The sequence below is a fragment of the Salvelinus fontinalis genome, chromosome 6 (assembly GCF_029448725.1).
Source record: "Salvelinus fontinalis isolate EN_2023a chromosome 6, ASM2944872v1, whole genome shotgun sequence".
Classification (NCBI taxonomy): Eukaryota; Metazoa; Chordata; class Actinopteri; order Salmoniformes; family Salmonidae; genus Salvelinus; species Salvelinus fontinalis.
Window position 1 is genome coordinate 44,426,596 of NC_074670.1, and position 22,815 is coordinate 44,449,410.

General features: G+C 45.0%; 1 protein-coding gene across 1 annotated transcript in view; it reads left to right on the plus strand.

The window, feature by feature from the left end:
• LOC129857880 (rho guanine nucleotide exchange factor 37-like) overlaps positions 1-14,150 on the plus strand; it is a 70,262-nt gene extending 56,112 nt beyond the window's left edge. The window contains exon 14 of the mRNA XM_055926550.1: positions 10,937-14,150. Within this exon, the coding sequence (XP_055782525.1) occupies positions 10,937-10,984 (48 nt within the window). The 3' untranslated portion in view covers positions 10,985-14,150. The remainder of the gene's footprint in view (positions 1-10,936) is intronic.
• Positions 14,151-22,815: the final 8,665 nt, after the last annotated feature.

The following is a 22,815-nucleotide window of genomic DNA, read 5'->3' on the forward strand; positions in this document are numbered from 1 at the left end:
TCTGACTGTCCCTCTCTCTCTTTGTCTCACTCTTTCTCTTCCGACCTATCTCTCTCTCCCGCTCACTCACTCACTCACTCTCTGTCTTTCGCACTCTCTCTCTGAGTAAAGGGAGATGGTCAGGGCGATATATTCTAGAGCCAGGAATGATGCTGATTAAAAGGGGGTTGAGGTTCACCTTTAAGAGTTGTATTTCCACCATACCACAGAGTGCACTGGTACACATTCCCCTTTGTGAGTCACACACACAGCTATATCAGGTTGGGATGGATCACATGACGACAATGTGCCATGGTGTTCCCCCCCGTTTGGTTGCTGTAGGTCAGCATGTCGGTGTGTTTAAGTGCTGCCTGCCTGTGTGCAGGCAGCACTTCGCACAGACTATTTCTGTGGAGTTTAATATACTATCTACACTGAGTGTACAAAACATAAGGGAACACCTGCTCTTTCCATGACAGACTGACCAGGTGAATCCAGGTGAAAGCTATGATCCCTTATTAATGTCACTTGTTAAATCCACTTCAATCAGTGTAGATGAAGTGGAGGAGACAGGTTAAAGAATCATGTAGAAAAGAAGGATTTTTTAAGCCTTGAGACAATTGAGACATGGATTGAGTTTGTGTGCCATTCGCACCTACTACCAGAAGTGTGTCGAGAACTGCAGTTTCCTATGTGTCAAGAATGGTCCACCACCCAAAGGACATCCAGTCAACTTGACATGGGCCAGCATCCCTGTGGAACACTTTTGGCACCTTGTAGTCCACGCCCCGACGAATTGAGGCTATTCTGAGGGTAAAAGGGCGTGCCGTGCAACTCGATATTAGAAGCTGTTCCTAATGTTTTGTACACTCAGTGTACTGTGTGTCTGATGCTGCCCACTTTCCGCGTGTTAACGATTAAACTACGGACCCCCTACGGACCCTCACTTTTACTTAAGTAGGGCTTGTACATTGTGCCAATGTTGTGTTGTGCTCCTCATGTTACCGAAGAGCATGCTTTAGCTGTCACAGACACCTGCTGTGTGTATGTGTGTGTGTGTGTGTGTGTGTGTGTGTGTGTGTGTGTGTGTGTGTGTGTGTGTGTGTGTGTGTGTGTGTGTGTGTGTGTGTGTGTGTGTGTGTGTGTGTGTGTGTGTTTGTGGGGAGTCGGATCATTGAGTTCTGGGAGCAGAGAGGATGGCAAAGGTAAATAGTGGAGAGTCCTAGCACATGCCAGGCGTGCTGAGTTCCTGCTAGATAAAGGTCCGTCCACACTGCCAGGGTCATGCCCCAGGGCCCCGGGCCCTCACAGAAGTCACTGTCCTCCTAGAGTCCAGCCTGCAGAGAGGGTCAGCACACTGACCCAACACAAGCACAGCTGGCTGGCCCCAACGGGCCCCCTGGTCCCCTTGCAGCCCCCTCAGACCAGGGCCCCAGCCCTCCACACCTAGAAAGGGTTAAAAGCCTTTTGTTTTTCTCCCTACCATCCTTGTGTGTACGTTAAACAAGCAAAGCTGGACTTAACCTTCACACTGCATTATGAAAACAAGAGCCTGGTGGCGGCGGGGAGGCTGAGGTGGAGTGGTGCTCGGGGAGGCGTGGCCGACTGTTCACTCAGTGAGAAGGCAATGGTCTTGTTTTGAATTCCTCTGATCCAACTGTCAAAATATACCAGGAAGTAAGGCCTAGAGTCCTAGACAGAGGGGTGTTTGATAGAAAAAACACTGCCAGCTAGGAGGAGTTGGATAAGGCTCTGTTAGGAGCAGTGGGACAGTATTGACTGAAATTGAAGTGACGTTTCACATTCCCTGACAAATTCCCTAGTGCTAAATGTGTCAAATTCACATTCTCAGGAGGACTATCAGTGTGACCAGTGAAGCATTCCCCAGCTCCTTTCTCATTGCACAATATACCATTAACATTTTTCTACCCATGTTTTTCTACCAGTTCTCCATTTCCACAATGTTTCCTTATTCTAACCACAGGGTTGCTCCTTGGGAATATATATTGATCTCAGTGGGGAGGTTTCATGTAGAACTGGGGAAGTGGCCTTGAAATGGCTTTGCCATGTAATTAAATGGGAGCTTATCACCACCACCAGTATCCATGCTATAGTGGCCATCGATTGATTCTACTGTTAACAGTATCAAGGGGCTTGGGCAGGGGCTAGGGAGCTTCCCATATTGACTGTAAAGAGGAAACCCAAACCCCCCTGTCAACTCTGACACCAGCCCACATGGGAGGTAGTAGTAATCATGGATCTGTTTTGGGGAAGGTTAGAGAGCAAAGCAGGGAGATCCAGACAGCACCCTGCCAGAATTCACTTACTACTCAGGCATGTAAGTTCAGCAGTGTTGTGAGCATACCCCGCCTAGACGAGGAACTTGCTCCAGTTGCTGACCTGGGTGGAGACGAAACAGCGGAGGAACTTCTTTAGCTCCTGTCTGGCCCTCTCTGTTTGCACATTCGACTGTGGGTGGAATCCAGAGGAGAGATTCACCGACGCCCCCAACGGGGAACAGAAGGCTTTCCAATACCGTGCGACGAACTGGGGCCCACGATCCGAGACGATGTCCTGGGGAAGTCCGTGAGGTCGAAAGACATGGGCAATCATGAGATCAGCGGTCTCTTTCGCTGAAGGCAACTTGGGTAAGGCAATGAAATGAGCTGCCTTGGAGAACCGATCAACGACCACCAGGATAGTGGTAAGCCCTTGGGATGGAGGTAACCCTGTGATAAAGTCTATGGACATGTGGGACCAAGGCCAGCTGGGGATGGACAGAGGTTGGAGCAACCCAGCTGGTCGCTTCGTGAGGACTTGCTTTGGGCACAGGTGGAACAGGCCGCAACAAAGGATCTCACATCCTCAATCATGTTGGGCCACCAGAATTTCCGCCTCAGGAACTCCAGTGTCCGATTAACCCCTGGATACCCAGTTAATTTAGAGGAGTGTCCCAATTGTAGTTCTCGGGAACGGGCTGATCGCGGAACGGGCTTGTCGGACCGTGGTCTCAATACTCCACATCTCAGGGGCCAGAATGCCGGAGCTGGGGATGATGGGCTCGGAGTCCCTCTCCTCGTTAGAGACATCGTGTTGACCGGACAGGGCGACTGCTTTCTGATTATTGGATCCCGGGCGATAGGCTAGTGTGAAATCGAACCTGTTAAAAAACAGAGCCCACCTAGCCTGGCAAGTGTTCAACCTCTTGGCTTCTTGAATGGAGCCCAAGTTCTTATGGTCCGTCCAGATCATGAAAGGATGAGGGCCCCCCCTCCAACCAGTGTCCACCCCTCAAGGGCCCACCTGACTGCCAAGAGCTCCCAGGTTGCCTACATCATAGTTGCGTTCCGCTGGCGAGAACCGCTTGGAGAGAAAGGCACATGGGTGCAGTTTCTTGTCCTCCTTGTTTTGCTGTGACAGGACCGCCCCTGCTCTGGTGTCCGAGGTGTCCACCTCTACCACAAAGGGACGAGTAGGATCAGGATGAACGAGGATGGGTCCAGAGGTGAAATGTCCCTTGAGCTCCATGAATGCCCTATCAGCCTTAGGAGTCCAGCAAAAATGAGTCTGGGACTTGTGGGTTAGGACCGTGAGAGGCGCTGCCATCACACCAAAATTGCGTATTAAACGCCTGTAAAAACTGGCAAACCCGAGGAACCGCTGGACCTGCTTGAGTGAAGTGGGACGGGGCCAGTCGGTGACCGCTTCAACCTTTACAGGATCCATTTGGATGCCTGCGGTAGAGATAATGGGGATTTGGGATACGGGGAACTCACACTTTTCTATCTTGACATATAGTTGGTTCTGCAGGTGGCATCTCAGGACATGGCGGACGTGCTCCGGATGTGTTCCGGAAGGGCTTTGGAGAAGCCATATCCCTAAGAGTGTCATTGACCAATGCTTGAAAGACTGTCGGTGAGTTCGATAATCTGAAGGGCATGACTAAATACTCATAGTGACCACTAGGGGTGTTAAAGGGAGTTTTCCACTCATGTCCGTCCCTGATTTTCACCAGATTGTAAGTGTTGCGGAGGTCCAGTTTGGTGAAGAATTGGGCCTCTTGGGCCAACTCCAAGACGGTGGACATCAGCGGTAGGGGATGACGATTCTTGATTGTAATCTGGTTCAGCCCTCTTTTATCGATGCAAGGACACAGGCCTCCATCCTTCTTACCCACGAAGAAGAAGCCTGCACCAGCTGGGGATATAGAGGGGCGGATGAAACCTGCCTCCAGCGACTCCCGGATGTAATTGTCCATGACTGCTGCTTCAGGGGTCGAGAGGGAGTACAGACAGCCCCGGGGAGATGTGGAGCCGTGTAGGAGTTCTATGGCACAGTTGCATGGACGATGGGGGGGAAGGTAGGCGGCTTGCCTCTTTCTGAAGGCCTCCCGGAAGTTGAAGTATTCGGGAGGGAGAGCGGAGAAGTCTTGGTCTCAATGGATGCAGGAGAACACGGCGAGGCTCTTGGTTGGGGTCTTAGACATTTAGTCTGGCAGTCCTTACCCCAGTCTAGTAGGTGTCCCATGGACCAGGAGAATAGTGGGTTATGTAGCGCTAGCCAGGGATACCCTAGGATATGGGGGTTCTCGGGAGCAGTGATCAAAAGAAAACTAAGAGTCTTTGAGTGGTTCACCCCAACCTGCAGTAAAATGGGCTTGGTCTGATATTCCACCTGACCGGAGCCAAATGTCCATCCATCGAGGGCTTGAATCTGCAGAGGGATGGGACACTTCACACAGGAGATTTGTAATTCTCTGGCAAAGTCCTGATCAATTAAATGATCTGCTGCCCCGGAGTCCACGAAGGCTTTAATCTGGTGCTGACGGTTGTCCCAGTGGAGGGTTGCGGGTAGTGACAGATGGTGACTGGGTAGCCGGGAGGTAACTGCACAGCTCATCAGGGTCTCCCCTTGTCCTGGCGAGCCATAGCATTTCCCGTCAGCTCTGGGCATGTAGCACGGAGATGACCAAGACATCCGCAGTAGAGGTAGCACCCTTCGATCATGCACCTGTCACACACCTGTGGGCTCAGACGTGTGTGTCCCAGCTGCATGGGTCCTCAATGCTGTGTTCGAGGGGCTTAGGTGCTCAGGAAACCGGGATACTGGGGTGGTGTCAAAAAGGCACTGTCTCGCTTAGCAGATGTTGAACAGTCGGCTGGCCACTCCTCGTCCACTGACTGGGTGGTTGAAGACTCGTCTCAGCTCGGCAATGAAGGCTAATATGGAGCTGCAGGATGGTGGCTGCTGTTCCCACACCGCCATTGCCCACGCCAGGGCCTTGCCCGAGAGTAGAGAGAATTTAGGCGATCATGGCCCAATCGGTGTGGAAGGTGGAGGACTGTAGCTCGAACACTGCTTGAGGAACCCCTTACATCCTCCTGGGTGGCCGTCATACCGCTTGGGGGCTGGGATCTTGGTTTCCCGATGAGACTCCTCCTGGGTTGAGGTTGGACTGTGGTTGGAGTGATTCGGTAAGTGCCCAGAGAGTCTCTGATATTTGGGAGAGTTGTTCTTGCTGCCGCCCCAGCAGTGCTTCTTGGTGGGTTACAACCTTCTTGATCTGGGTCATCTCTGCTGGTTCCATGTTTTGGCAGAACCTTGCTGTGACGTGGTAAGGTTGGACCCAGGTGCAGAAAAGAGAGCAGATGGGGAATCAGTGGTTAAGGATAAACATAATACTTTACTGCGAAACAGTAGCCACAGGATCACAGTACACTTGAAAAAACAACAAACACTAACTCTCGAAAACTCACTCAGGAAACGAACACACATGGTAAACAATTCAATCTTCTGCAAAGGACAACAGAAAACACACATCTTTTAACAGGGAAATCATAATGAGTAAATTGGACACACCTGAGTGTCATTAATGTATCAAGGTGACAGGTGGAACAATGACAGACACACTTGCAATGCATTCCAGGTGACTACCTCATGAAGCTAGTTGAGAGAATGCCAAGAGTGTGCAAAGGGTGGCTACTTTGAAGAATCTCCAATATAAAATATATTTATTTGGTTACTACATGATTCCATACACAGTTAAAGTCGGAAGTTTACATACACTTAGGTTGGAGTCATTAAAACTCGTTTTTCAACCACTCCACAAATTTCTTGTTAACAAACTATAGTTTTGGCAAGTCGGTTAGGACATCTACTTTGTGCATGACACAAGTCATTTTTCCAACAATTGTTTACAGACAGATTATTTCACTTATAATTCACTGTATCACTGTATCAGGTACAAAAGTATCTATATCCACAGTAGAACAAGTCCTATGTCAACATACCCTGAAAGGCCGCTCTGCAAGGAAGAAGCCACTGCTCCAAAACCGCCATAAAAAAAGCCAGACTACGGTTTGCAACTGCACATGGGGATGAAGATCATACTTTTTGGAGAAATATCCTCTGGTCTGATGAAACAAAAATAGAACTGTTTGGTCATAATGACCATCGTTATGTTTGGAGCAAAAAGGGGGAAGCTTGCAAGCCGAAGAACACCATCCCAACCGTGAAGCACGAAGGTGGCAGCATCATGTTGTGGGGTGCTTTGCTTCAGGAGGGATTGGGGCACTTCACGAAATAGATGGCATGATGAGATAGGAAAATGATGTGGTTATATTGAAGCGACATCTCAAGACATCAGTCAGGAAGTTAATGCTTGGTCACAAATGGGTCTTCCAAATGGACATTGACCCCAAGCATACTTCCAAAGTTGTGGCAAAATGGCTTAAGGACAACAAAGTCAAGGTATTGGAGTGGCCATCATAAAGCCCTGACCTCAATCCTATAGAAAATTTGTGAGCAGAACTCAAAAAGTGCGTGCGAGCAAGGAGGCCTACAAACCTGACTCAGTTGCACCTGCTCTGTCAGTAGCTGTACTATTATTCTGACATTTCACATTCTTAAAATAAAGTGGTGATCCTAAGACAGGGAATTGTTACTAGGATTAAATGTCAGGAATTGTGAAAAACTGAATTTAAATGTATTTGGCTAAGGTGTGTGTAAACTTCCGACTTCAACTGTATGTTATTTCATAGTTTTGGACAGATTGGAGTGGCAGCAAGTCTTAACCTTAAATTGTTGAGCATTTAGCCATGTCATCTTGATCGTTTTTCCCCCTGTAGTCGCTGCCACCGAGCTGCCTGTAAGCTACAGTGTAGTAGAGCCATGCAGCATGCACCCTCTATGCTGCCGTGTTAAAATGTCAATGGTGCCTGGAGGTCACCCTTCACCCTCCTCTACCAGGCAGCTGACTCTTAGATGTGAAGCGACACCCCTGGAATGTTGGAACTAGCTGCTCATTTGGAACTAACCTTTCTCCAGCGGGGAGGGAGTTAGAGAGAGAGAGAGAGAGAGAGTATATATACACACACACACTGGGGCTAGGCTGCTGACATATGCTTTTCTCGGCTGTAGGAACCTGTAGCTGACCCCTGACCTCCTATAGCCCTGGAGGATTACTCTGTCCGTCTCTACCAAGCTTGGATTAAGGAAACTCTGCATGCTACACATTGCACTTTAAAAAGCTTAATAAAACAGTGTTCCTTATTTAGGGCATATCAGATCATTTTTAAGGTCTCCGGATTGGTACACTACATCAGTTAAATGGAGCTCATTAAGGAAATTATTATCATTTTTTTAATGAAGCTAAGCATAGTCATAAATCATCACATTTGTGTATTGGGTTAGAACAAAGACGTACAGTACATAAGGTTCAGCCTTCAATTCGATACTATTTTATAAATATGATATAAAATAGATCATATGGATATAAATCATGTACCACAGGGACAGAGCACCAGCTGGACTGTGTATTGTTTTATTAGAACCAAACAGCTGGACAGTTGAATTTATTTATATTTTTTACAATGACACCAAATGACAGATCGTCTCAGGAATGGTAACTGTTTAAGGCCCAAGGTTTTACCGGTCTTATTTCTGGACTGATTAAACTAATGCTCAGATAAGATTATTAATGCAAACATTCACAGTCACCGTTGGCCAGACGGCACACCGTTGGAGCTAGGGCAGGGCCGGAGGGGTTGGCACAGAGGTCGGGCTGGTTCATGATTTCCCACATACACACACACACACACACACACACACACACACACACACACACACACACACACACACACACACACACACACACACACACGCACACGCACACACACTGCCACCCCCAGGACCTGTGGGTTCACACACACACCCTCAGTGACACCAGCCTGGCCAGTGACCGTCCACCCACAGGGCATGCCAAGCTCTTGTTGACTCTAAGGAAGGAGAGGCTTGATAAGTTATAGCCACAAAGTTGTGAAATTAAGGTGATCTGACAGAAAACCTTGAAATTATGATATTTTCGGTGAATGCTGCTTATGCAATAGTTGGCTACACAGTGAACTATGCACTTTGCAGACTTGGTAATAAACAGTATTAATCATGTTATAACATATTAATAACCTTACACCCACGTCCCCTACATTTCTTGCAGCAATCACTTTGTACTTGCACTTCAGTCTAGCAGACACCAATCTGACTGATCGAGAAACTGATAACTGTATGTATGTATGTAATTCTATTCAGATACAATCAGATGATCACATTTCTTGGGAAAGGGTGTGTGTTTGTGTCTCTTAGGTTCTAGATAACACTTTTTTTTTTAAATATCTAGAACCTAAAAGGGTTATTCACCTGTCCGCATAGGAGAACCCTTTTTTGTTCCATATAGAACCCTTTACACAGAGGGTTCTACATGGAACACAAAAGAGTTCTACCTGGAACCAAAAAGGGTTCTAACTGGAACCAAAACTGGCTTTTCCTGTGGTGGACAACCAAAGACCCATTTGGAACCCTTTTTGTATAAGAGTGTAATGAAGTGAACTGTATCTGTATAAAAAGCTAACAGGGAATGATGACAAGGAGTTTTATGGTGGCTGGCAGGCTGCCTAAGGTGAGCAGAGGTACTGCTGTGCCAGCCTCCAGACTCTAGCCTGGTATGTATCTGATCTGTGGCAAATTGATACACATCACATGGGAGGGGAAGTGTCATGATGGCGTCATGGTAGCTCTTATCCTAGCAGGGTTTTTGTCAGGTCCCTGTCCCCGTCACACTGTCTGTATACATATTGCAGCTTAGAAATGGCCTTGGGGGCCTCCCGGGTGGCGCAGTGGTCTAGAGCACTGCATCGCAGTGCTAACTGCGCCACCAGAGTCTCTGGGTTCGCCCCCAGGCTCTGTCGCAGCCGGCCGCGACCGGGAGGTCCGTGGGGCGACGCACAATTGGGCTAGCGTCGTCCGGGTAAGGGAGGGTTTGGCCGGTAGGGATTTCCTTGTCTCATCGCGCTCCAGCGACTCCTGTGGCGGGCTGGGCGCAGTGCGTGCTAACCAAGGGGGCCAGGTGCACGGTGTTTCCTCCGACACATTGGTGCGGCTGGCTTCCGGGTTGGAGGCGCGCTGTGTTAAAGAAGCAGTGCGGCTTGGTTGGGTTGTGCTTCGGAGGACGCATGACTTTCGACCTTCGTCTCTCCCGAGCCCGTACGGGAGTTGTAGCGATGAGACAAGATAGTAATTACTAGCGATTGGATACCACGAAAATTGGGGAGAAAAGGGGGGTAAAATAAAAAAAAAGAAAAGAAAAAAAAGAAATGGCCTTGGTCTCAAAAAGGTGCGTCCCAAATGGCACCATATTGCCTATGTCGTGCCCTACATAGTGCACTATGTAGGGAATGGGGTGCCATTTGGGACACAACCACAGTCTCACATTGCACTCAGAGAGAACAGAGAGTTCAGATTATTACATGTTATTACTGTGGGCCCAGAGTTTTTCCTGAGCATGTGACCTGACTAGGAAAAACCCAGGTCCCTAATTATGACTACATATGATTGAGCAACAACTGCAGGTATTTGCTGCACATCTGGCTCGTCATTTTCACTCATTGGTACAGAGAAGGAAACAGTAGCTTTACCGAAAGCATACGAGACAATACAGAAGTATTTCAAAAAGCCCAGATGGAGGTGTGGATTGCAGACCCCCCCAGCCCACTGTGTTAGTCAGTATCAGTGAGACAGATGATGAGGAGGAGGACGGTGAAGGTATTGGGATTTGCTTTCACAAGTGGTGTGTTGCATTGCAGACACAGTGACTGCCTGAGAGTGAGTTGGATGGTGAACTGAATGCACCCCCAACCCACACAGATGAATCAGAAAGATTTCCTCTTTTCAGGCGTTGCGTGGTTCAGACTCCTTCTTTAAAAGGGCTGTACTCTTCCTGACTCAGTTGACGCCTGTGTATAAGGCCTGAGGGGAAATTCCTAGGCTGCGTCTGAAATGGCACCCTATTCCATATATAGTGCACTACTTTTGACCAGGGAACACAGGGCTCGCAGTGCACTATATAGGAAAAAGTGGGCTATTATGGACATAACTCTAGATTCTGTACATAACTGTGGAGGTATGTAGATCAAATTGTTTTGACTCCCTCCCCTCTTAGTATTCTGGTGGTGTTTCCGAAAGCTTGCAGAATTGGAGGATTTGAATTGGAGGAGGTTATTTGGGGATTTTACTGTGGTCATGTGCTCTCTAATCTTGAGGTAATTATGGAAGATTTCCCCTTTTACCACATCAGGCCACCAGGGACAGTTGGCCCTAGCCATGTGTCGATGTGGCCACACTGAAAGATTGACACCAGCCAGCATTCTCTCTCCATCACATATCCCCCTCCTCATAATAGCACCTTCGTCTTCTCTTTCGATCCTCGCTAACCCTATTCTCACACTGTTTCCCAAGCAGCAGCGTTGGTCCATGAGTAGGCCTAGTGAGTGTGTCGCTATGACAACAGACAGTGAAAGGTTGACACCGGCACTCGCTCTTCCATCAAATATCCTCCCCCTCATTTCTTCCCTTTTCTTCTTTCTCTATCCTCTCTAACCTTATTCTCCCTCTTTATTTCCACCAGCAGCCTCGGCCCATGAGGAGTGAGTGTGTCGCTCTGACAACAGGTTGATGACAGCCCCCTGTCTTCCATCACATATCCACCACTTCATCCACGATTGTGTCAAAAGCATCCGCAGCCTGACTTAGAGGAAAAAACCTTCTTTAAAAGAAGTCCAGGACGTATAGATACAGGAACTCTTTAATACAGCTGTTTAATGGATACATTTACCAAAATACTCTTGATTGGTTAATAGGAGTGTACATGTGTATTGAACTTTCACTGTAAATACATTGCCTATTGCACTTTCCATATGAAATGTCTTTTGTATTTTTAAGCACATGACTAAACCAATTTCCCCCTGGTGGGATAATAAAGTGTTCCTAATCTAATCCTCCTTGAAATACTATCTTCTTGTTCTTCTCTTTCTATCATCCCTACTATTCTAATCTCCCTCCGTATTCCCCCCAGCAGTCGCTCCGGGGTATATTGACGACCAGCTTATTCTGGCCTTCTCACGGTAGGAATAAGAAAGGCCAGGGTCATGTATTGTAATAGCCAGCATCCTCGGTGCAGGGTGAACTGCTGCTGGTATGGGCTCCTTCCCCCTTCCCTCCCCGCCTCCCTCTCATTGTGCTCAAACTGAGAAGACCCAGTAAGCTGGTGTTCTGGTTCAACTCCAACAACAGCTGTTTCCAAGGGAGGGAGAGACAGTGGATGCGTTTGTGTTTGCGCGAAGGGAGGGGAATGGGTTCGTGGTCTATACACCACATCACAGATCCAACTCTGGCTATGTGGTCATGTAATGTCCTTATAGCAATGTAATCATACTGAGGTGAAGCCAGACAAGCCATAGTTGCAGATTGTCTGTTGTGGCCAAAGCCAGAGTCCCTTAACCTTACACGCCAGCATGATTGGTTCTGATTGAACATTTATTGGGTGACATATTATACAGTGGGGTGTAGTAGAGGCATTCACTTCGATCACCACCGGAGGAGTGAGCTTGGCAGGGAAAGGTCTCTGCCCTGTCAATATATCATGACACACACACACGCCAGCATAGTATGAGAGAATACGATGCGTATATAAAGTGTGCAAGCCAGGCTGGATGGTTTAGTATTAGATGAACAGCTTTGTTTGGGTTTGTAGAGATTACCCTGGGGCTAGTCACGTGGGAGAAGAAAAAAAATGTATGCATCTGATTGGTTCACAAGATGTCTTGAGTCATGCTGTATCTAAGCATTATTTCAAATCACTGATCTGTCCATGGGTCTCCCGGAATGGACCGTTGAAAGGGCTGAAAGCCAGCATTAGGAAATGCATGATTACATAAAAAGCTCTTTAATGTGACACTTTGATGTATTGGAAAAATAGTTCCCATCTAGAAATGCTGCTACAGCATTCATAACGGTCCCTTATGGAATGTTACATTTACACCACAAAAACAATCTACTCCCCTCGTGGATCCATCCCGGCAGGGTAGAGTGTGATGATGTAGTGTCGTTCTGGGATCCTAACAGATCCCTGTGCGTAATGTTATATAATGCTCTTTTCTCTGTATGAACCAAGGTGAATCCAGTAGGATTATATTGTATAATCTGCATATGACTAGCACACCAGACACTGAACAGCAGAGAGGCTGGTGAGCATAAAGTCCGAGTCAAAGCAAGCCAAGGAGCCAGAAGACAGAGTCTGTTCAACTGTCCGTGATGCTTTCTGAATTCTTCCCCTATTCATGCAAATAGCCTCATGCACAATTCAATTACTGCCCGTATCACCGGTAAAGAGGTGTGCTGCACTGAGATAAGAAGGCTCTGTTCTAGAAGCTTTTATGTCTCTGTGTTTTTGGTGTGCGTGCATGCGCGTGAGCACGCGTGAGTGAATCTTTGTGTGTGGTTGTGTGTATGTTAAATGACGTGTGTGTGTATGATGAGATTATGACCAATCATTCTCCTACACCCATTTCAGACTCCCAAAATGAGACGCTAGCCTCAAACTGGATGTAACTTTTGGTCCGAATGATTATAGAGGGAAGTGACTCTAAAGCTTGATCATTTCCTACCACCTGCTGGGAGTGAGTCATTACTCGTTCATATCATTAATCGCTACACTCCTAGGGAAAAAAAGGTGCTATCTAGAACATAAAAGGGTTCTTCAAAGGGTTGTCCTATGGGGACAGCCGAAGAACCCTTTTAGGGTTCCGTATAGAACCCTTTCCACAGAGAGGTTCTACATGGAACCCAAAATGGTTTTACCTAGAACCAAAAAGGTTCCAAAGGAGTGTATCTGAAGAGTTTCTTTTCTAAAACACTATATGGAACCCAAAAGGGTTCTTCAAAGGGTTGTCCTATGGGGACAGCCGAAGAACCCTTTTGGGTTCCATATAGAACTCTTTCCACAGAGAGGTTCTACATGGAACCCAAAATGGTTTTACCTAGAACCAAAAAGGTTCCAAAGGAGTGTATCTGAAGAGTTTCTTTTCTAAAACACTACTGTATATCCACAAATTGTTCACATTTGTGTTTATTCATCAGAATGATTGTTTATGAGTACTTTCATGTGTGTGTTAGATATTACTGTTCTCAGATGTTTTTTTTATTTTAGAGTCAGAAAAAAAATCATCAAATGTTAGCCTTTTCTCTTGCAAAACGCTATATATCCATTGTTTTGCTGGAATGGGATGTTTGTATTCTGTATATTGGACTGTGATATGTGGTTTTCTCACCTAGCTGTAAGTCGCTCTGGATAAGAGCATCTGTTAAATGACTAAAATGTCAAATATACATGTTTTACATACTGATCTCAAATAACTGCATTTAATTATTGAAATAAAAAAATATGTCATAAATGTATAATTTGTAGTTATTTAAAAAAACATATTTGTTACATTTGACCGTATAAAAATGTCAAACTTACTTCTCTGAGAGTAAGGCAGATATATAGCATTTAGCAAAAATAAATAAATCATTATTTGTTTCTCTAAAATGAAACCATCAAGTGGTAGATTTTAAACAAATACATTTCTGTCATTGAACAAACCTATGCCATGATTAGATAGTGAAAACAACACACCAAGCTCTTTAATAATGTCTTTAAACAATAAAATATATAATTTACTCACATTTCTGAAAATGGATGTAGCGTTTTGGAATGACACTTTCCATCTATCTCTTGCATGTTGTGTTTTAACTGTGCCATGAGGGATTCCTATGTTTGTCTGTATGGTCCAGAGCAGTGTGAAACTCACATAAGGAGGATAGAGAGGAGTTTCCCTTGGTACTTGCATATCCAGATCGCTTAAATGCCAAACATCTGGGATGCTTACCAGATATGCCTCTGTCTTTCCACGGAATGGACCAAAATATAACAAACGCCAATCTCTTTATCGGCTGCTCCCTGTGTTGCTGTGTTCCCAGAGGCAACACAGCCCCCCTACCCCCTACCCCCTTCCCCCTCCTCTACCCCACCCAACGGCACAACCCCCCAGGAGTGCTTGGCACTGGCAACCGTGGCTAGACTATATTCACCAAAGTATGCTACACCCACTGCATGCCCCTAATGTCCTTCAATCCTCAATAAATACCTCCGCTCCTATTGGTTACACTGCTTATTCTGACATGTGCCTGTCATTTTGTATGTGTGTGTGTGTGTGTGTGTGTGTGTGTGTGTGTGTGTGTGTGTGTGTGTGTGTGTGTGTGTGTGTGTGTGTGTGTGTGTGTGTGTGTGTGTGCGTGTGTGTGTGTGTGCACTGTGTATTAATCGGTATTTACGTCTGTGTTTGTCTGTGCGCGTGCTTGTGTGTGTGTATGTGTGTGCATATGTTTGTGTGTGGGGGGGGGGGGGGTGTATTTGAGGTCTTAAAAATCCAACTGAATGGGATCAATGTTTATTATACCCAACGCTAAGCATTACTTCATTATTGCTAAACCTAGGAGGGTTGTGAAACAAGATTGTCGTGGGTCCCCTCCGGTGCTCTCCTCGATAAATCAGTCTCTCCCTGTGGAGGGAGAGGCAGGGTGGGAGGCAAGGAGGAGGGAGGGAAGTGAGGTAGATGGGGAGGCAAGAGGGAGGGAGGGGGAGGCATGAGGGAAGGGGAGGTGAGGGGGAGAGACTTGGGAGGTAGCATCAGGGCACCCAGAAGGCAATGCTCTGGCTCAGCCTCCAATATTAATCTGGCCTAGTTTGCCTGCCTGGACTACATCTTGCAACGGTGCACTCACACAGCATTATAGCAGGTGGGCTGTCAACATCACAGGCTGACTCCAGCAGTCTAACCTCTCCCATTTCCCAGAAAACACACAGACATCCAGCTGAGACCAAATCAGACAATTCAGCATTATCCTAGATTCTCTATTCATCACTTCAAATCAATGTACACATGCAGCTAGTCAATCTTAACTTCTCTGCGCTACGGATCCCTTTTACGGGATCATTTTCCTAAACAACCGCTGAATTGCAGGGTGCAAAATATTACTAAAAATATTTATCATACAATCACAAGTGAAATATACCAAAACACAGCTTAGCTTGTTGTTAATCCACCTATCGTGTCAGATTTTGAAAATGTGCTTTACAGAGAAAGAAATCAAAGCTTTTGTGAGTGTATCAATCAATGCTAGAACAGCTAGCCCCAAATTAGCATGGTAACGAAAGTCAGAAAAGCAATAAAATGAATCGCTTACCTTTGATAATCTTTGGATGTTTGCACTCACGAGACTCCCAGTTACACAATAAATGTTCTTTTTGTTCGATAAATATTACTTTAATAACAAAAAAACACCATCTGGTTTGCGCGTTATGTTCAGAAAACTACAGCCTCGTTCCGGTGCTGAAAGGCAGAAGAAAATTCCCAAACGTATCAGATTCAAAAATATTACTAAAAATATTTATAATCATGCAATCACAAGTGAAATATACCAAAACACAACTTAGCTTGTTGTTAATCTACCTATCGTGTCAGATTTTTTAAATATGCTTTGCAACGAAAGCAATCTAAGCTTTTGTGAGTGTATCAATCAATGCTAGAACAGTTAGCCTTATATTAGCTTGGTTAGCTTGGTCACGAAAGTCAGAAAATCAATAAAATGAATCGCTTACCTTTGATAATCTTCGGATGTTTGCACTCACGAGACTCCCGGTTACACAACAAATGTTCTTTTTGTTCAATAAATATTACTTTTATAACAAAAAAGCGCCATTTGGGTTGCGCGTTATGCTCAGAAAACCAAAGCCTCGTTCCGTTTGACGAAAATTCAAAAAAGTATCCGTAATGGTCGTAGAAACATGTCAAATGTTTTTTATAATCAATCCTCTGGTTGTTTTTAACAAACATAATCGATAATATTTCAACCGGACCGTAACCTATTCAATAAGAGAGAAAAAGAAAATGGAGAGCTCCCTTCTCGCGCGCAGGAACTATTCAGAGTACACCTGACTACTTTTGAAAAATCTCGCTCATTTTTCAAATTAAAAGCCTGAAACTATGTATAAAGCCTGGTCACAGCCTGAGGAAGCCATTGGAAAATGAATCTGGTTGATACCCCTTTAAATGGAAGAAGGACGGGCCAGGAAACACAGATTAAAAATAAAAAAAATCACTTCCGGGTTAGATTTTCTCAGGTTTTCGCCTGCAGAATCAGTTTTGTTATACACACAGACAATATTTTGACAGTTTTGGAAACTTTGGAGTGTTTTCTATCCTAATCTGTAAATTATATGCATATTCTACGATCTGGACCCGAGAAATAGTTTGTTTACCTTGGGAACGTTATTTAAAAAAAATATAATAATAATCTGACCCCTAGTGTCAAGAGGTTTTTAAGAAGGTAGCCAACATCCAGTCACCCAGTAGTCAGGGAATATCATTATAGACTAATAGACTACTTTAGTCTTAACACATTCACACTTCTTTCCCCATTTACCAGTGCTTTGATTGCACCGCTTTGGTGTCCTGAAGGATAATAATTTAGTAGATAGGATAGAGACTCAGATCTCTCATTTCCCCAGTACGGGGTTCCACACCCTCGAATGTGAGCTTATCTTAATTACAGTCTGTCTCGCTGCCTGTCTGTCCAGCAGGAACACAGAGGAAGGGCTTGGCTGGTGGTGGTGAGAAGGCGGAATGAAGCTTACTGGAACTATGAGAGAGAGCGAGTGTGTGAGAGAGAGAGAGACTGCCAGGTCTGCAGACAGTGACAGATATCTTCCCCAGGCTCTAGGCCAGATGACCTGCCCCCTGACAGCCACCCATCAAGTGGTCACACGCACGCATGCACACACACACACATTCTCTCTCTGAGGAGAGGATGTCGGATCCTTACAGATTCACACACCTTTGTCACTCTGGTCCCAAGCAGTAGAAGCCTAACAGCTTTCTGTTGTGTGAGAATGCGAGCACATAGTGTGTGCATGTGTGTATGTATGTGCATGAGTAGGGGGAGTGTGTGGTGTGTGAATCTTTTACGTCAAGGCGTGGAAAATCGTGCCTTTGGAATCACTTTGCTGGCTTAGCGTGTCTGAAAATACAAATTGTTCTATTCCCGACACCCCTCTATTCACAAAACAATGGCAGGAATGCTACATATCCCACAATGTACACACACGCTGTACTGACTCAGCCACTCTCAATGCAGTGCACACGTTCTCACAGGTCAAGGAACAGACAGCCCCAAAGAAAATGCCACTGTCCATTGTCTAGACAGTTTGTTTTAGATTTGTCAGAGTAATTAACCATTTTCGTCAGGACTTGTTTCTGCGGTCCTGTCATCGACAGTGCAGTAATGAGACTGAAGAGGGGCCAACATCAGCTGGGTGGGTTTGATATGTAACCTACCTGTAGCAACTCCGTGCATCACACTTCCTGGAAGAAAAAGGGTCAATGGTGTAACAAACTGCTGGGTTTCTCCATTCTGCTTCATCCTATGACTAATCATCGTTTTTTTTTTTTTGCTTTTAGTGTTAACACATTCCTACCCATCCAGGAACATATAGTAAATACGGTGTGTGTTTGCTCTTGATCAATATTCTGGGATGGTCCAAGAGACTTCTGAATTTGACATTCAGATCCATGTCGGGACAAAAGGAGGCAAACAACAGAATATGGATCTCTATTCATTTACACCTGTCGTTGTTCAAACAAGTCCAAACGCAGAAGCACTCCAAATGTGGAGAGGCTTTCCAAACGCAAGCGCTTTCCAAGCACAGTTTGCAGTTTGGTCTGTTGGTGATCATCATGGCTCTGTCCTCATTCCTCAATCTAGAAATTTTCAAATTTACAGGGGATATGATATGACCAAATACTATGATGGTTAGGTCAACTGTAAATAGGGCCTTTGGCGTCCCTCTATCCCCTAGCCCCTAAATATAACCCTACTCCTCTTTGTCCTCGGGCGATGTCTGGGGGTAGTGGCCCTGGGAGAAAGGGGAGGGAGGACTGGACGAGGTCTATGCAGAGAAATGTCTGGCATGTGACCGCTCGGCCGGAGCAAACTTTTCACCCCCACTGCTTGTTTGTGTTAGATCAGACGACTTTGAAACCCTTTATCACCTGAGTGACTGGTTGTGGCAGTTTGTTTAGCCAGCACGACAATAAAGTAGTGAGAAAGAGAGTGGTGAGCAGCGGAGGGAGCTGAGCTTGCCTGCCTGCCAGCATTGTGCTGGAAGAAAAAGGGAGTCGTGATGGAAAGGCACGTGTTGGCCGGGGGTATCGGGTCTCCAGCTCTCTCGCTCTAGCGCACTACAGACTCACTCTCCTTCCTCCTCCACTCAGAGACAAGAGCCTGGCCAGCCAATCACAGAGCGCCGAGCACGGAATCTTTTGCATCTTTGTCGAGTCCTCTGACTTGCCTCCGAAATGAAAGCAGTTAAGCTGGAGGAGCGCTCAACGGGTTCAGTGTGCTGTGCTCTGCTGTATGCATATAGGACGCTACATGCACCACGTCACCGTGCCACATAGGTCATACTGCGGGTTAAGCTTCCCCCCTCAATACATTGCATTTTATACATGCCTCAGTGGAGAGACATTTAGGTTGCTGAACATCTGGCTGTTTTTTCTACAGATCTGTGATTGTAGGTGATGCTCAGTCGTAAGAAGCACACGCACACCATTCATTCACACTCTTTCCCGCTCTTGTTGTGAATTGTATATTGACTTATTCAGAGCATGTCAGTGATTTTACATGTATTGTAGATTTATCACTCAGGAGGGATTATCCATGTTACATGAATGAGGGTGACCTAGGATTCGGATGAAATTGGATGCTATGAAGAGATGTCAGAATCAATCATTGTTTTGTTTGTATACATTACCAGAGATAAACGTGTGTAAGCTAAACTCTCAATGAAATCAATCAACCACAAGAATAGCCACTAATATCCAAATAGTGTCAAACAACCGCATCAAAAGTTGGCATGAAAATATAGAATAGGGCATTTTCGTTCTTCTCTCTATAGCACTCTCCCAACCATACATTATTGACTGATAACGGACATGGTATCGATGAGGCCAATTATTGACTTACGAGCTGACCTGACCTCTTAACCCCCAATGGATCACAACAAAATTGTCAGTGATCAGTCACAGGTATGATGAGGACCCAGACTCGAGCTTACCACTTACGGTGCATCAACCTCTAAAATAATCAGCTCCGTTAGATCAGACATGTGACTGGGGCTATGCCAGGCCGCGTCACATTGGGAAATGTTGTCGACGTGCGGCGAAAGCTTGGCCTACCAAATACACAGTGTCTATGGGGTGAAGTTGCACTTCCTAAGGCTTCTCCTTTCCTTCCCATTGATCACGACTGAGCAAAATACCCCTGTTACCAATCAACAACAGTGGCGTGCTAGCCCCCCCTCACGGAAAAGATTGTGTGAATCCTATTGATTGGCGTCCTTGAACAACTGGGGTAGGCTGGGCTGAACGTGCAGCAGGCAGCCCCGCTGTATTGACCTCCCACATCGCATCAGGCCTTTCCTCCTGACAGATCAATGAGATGATATAACTGATGAAATGGGCCACTCTACTGATTGATGACCATAGACAGCCTAGTTCTAGTAGTAGCCCACGACAACAATGTTTCCTTGTAGTCTACAGCAACATTTCCACTAGCCTGGTCCCGGTTCTGTTTGTGCAATTCCTATGGTCATTGTCATTGTAAAATCAAGTGTTTAGGATCTGAACACATAACTAAAAACTTTTACTAAAAATACGTTAGTGTTTTTGTAAACATGTTTATTTGCTGTAACAATTTTTAAACACATGAACACGTTTATTCAGTATAAGGCGTTTAGGTTTTAAACATTGGGGTGTTGTTTTAACACTAGAAGGTATAAAGCTGTATTTGCATATTTCCCAGCATGCCTTTTGAGTGAATGTGAGAGATACCCACCCATGACTGTCTTTGTTAGTGACAGAGACTTCACTGTTGCATTCATTAACTTCTATTCCTGAAGCCTTCACCAGGTAACTGCCTGAGTAAATGTGTTTCAATTAAAAGTGAACACTTTATGACCCCATATTATATGTTTAATAAGGTCTTTAGTTATGGCTTTGTTATCCTCAACATTATGGTCTGAAAATCCTGGCTCATGGGCCACACCAGACCTGCAAGTCACATTATGTTGGTTTGTGAAGTGATTAGTAATTCCTATCGGAATCCTGCCAGAGGGAAGAAATTTAATATTTGAACACCCAGGACCTGAATGACTGCTAAGGTGAAGGTCTCAATAAAAAAGACTACCCAAACCATCTAAACTGGAACAACCATCTCAGTAACGGGTGCAGTAAGTCCAACCCCTTGGAATAGTTTAGAAAAATGTTATTTATTTATCTTTGTATAGTATAAGATAAATGAATCAATGTGCATGAGGAAACAGATATTAAAACAAACTACTCTAAACATAAACCTGCAACAAAGCATACCAGGAAAAATGATAATGAATTCCCCCTCCCACGTCTTTTTCACGCTGAGAGAGTTAACTGAAATGAACTCAATACAGTTGAGTAACAACAACACCACGCATTTAAAAAGATGACAGGAATCAAATTACCTGTTCAGTGCTGAAATATAGGTAAGGTGACAAACATTCCTAACACTAACCAGGTTTCCATACAATTGGCGACAAATTTTTATGGTAATATTCTAGAATCGGCATTAAGAAATATGCGCATTTTTCCACCAGTGGTGTGTTTCCACCAAATTGACTTGTTGTGGATAAAAATCTGTGCTTAAGTTTTCATGTACCTGATAACTCTACCGATAACTTTGTCACAAAAACTGTTGCATTAAATAGCAAATGTGACTATTCTAGTTTTAGCATGTGCGCTTTAGCGAGCCAACAGCTCGCAGATACAGTGCAGGTAGGCTGTGCGGGTAGGCTAGTCTACCTGGTGAGATTATTATGGTCGTCAAGCATTGTTCATGTCACCAGAATAAGACCCTCAATAATTATTGGAAAGGACTATCAAGATCACCATGCACTTTCACCACCCTGTGAAGTTTATCAGAATTTATAACATCTGTAGCCTAATTAACTGCATGGTTTCAAAATGAAATCAAATTTTATTGGTCACATACACATGGTTCGCAGATGTTACTGGGGTGGCAGGGTAGTAGTGGTTAGAGCGTTGGACTAGTAACCGAAAGGTTGCAAGTTCAAATCCCCGAGGCTGTCATTGAAAATAAGAATTTGTTCTTAAAACCTGTTTGGGATAGGGGGCAGCATTTTCACTTTTGGATGAAATGCGTGCCCAGAGTAAACTGCCTGCTACTCTGTCCCAGATACGAATATATGCATATTATTAGTAGTATTGGATAGAAAACACTCTGAAGTTTCTAAAACTGTTTGAATGATGTCTGTGAGTATAACAGAACTCACATGGCAGGCGAAAGCCTGAGAAAAATCCAACCAGGAAGTGGGAAATCTGAGGTTTGTAGTTTTTCAAAGCTTGGCCTACCAAATACACAGTGTCTATGGGGTGAAGTTGCACTTCCTAAGGCTTCCACTAGATGTCAACCGTCTTTAGAAACTTGTTTCAGGCCTCTGCTATAAAGGACGGGGGAATGGGAGCTGAATGAGTCAGGTGTCTGGCAGAGTGTCTCAGGCTCGTGACGCGAGGTCCCGACAGAGTTAGCTCTCGTTCCAGTGCTTTTCTACAGACAATGGAATTCTCCGGTTGGAACATTATTGAAGTTTTATGTTAAAAACATCCTCAAGATTGATTCCATACATCGTTTGACATGTTTCAACGACCTGTAACAGAACTTTTCGAGTTTTTGTCTGGACGTAGTGCTTGCGCCTCATGAAGATGGATTACTGGGCTGAAAAAGCTATTTGGACATAAATAATGGACTTTATGGAACTTTATGGAACAAATCAGTCATTTATTGTCGAACTGGGATTCCTGGGAGTGCATTCTGATGAAGATCATCAAAGGTAAGTGAATATTTATAATGTTATTTCTAACTTCTGTTGACTCCAACATGGCGAATATTTCTTTGGCTGGATTGGGCTCTGAGTGCCGTACTCAGATTATGCTTTTTCCGTAAAGTTTTTTTGAAATCTGACACACTGGTTGAATTAAGGAGAAGTCTATCTTTAATTCTGTGAATAACACTTGTATCTTTTATCAATGTTTATTATGAGTATTTCTGGGATTTGATGTGGCTATCTGCAAAATCACCGGATGTTTTGGAATCAAAACATTACTGCACGTAACGCGCCAATGTAAACGGAGATTTTTGGATATAAATATGCACATTATCGAACAAAACATACATGTATTGTGTAACATGATGTCCTATGAGTGTCATCTGATGAAGATCATCAAAGTTTAGTGATTAATTTGATCTATATTTCTGCTTTTTGTGACTCCTATCTTTGGCTGGAAAAATGGCTGTGTG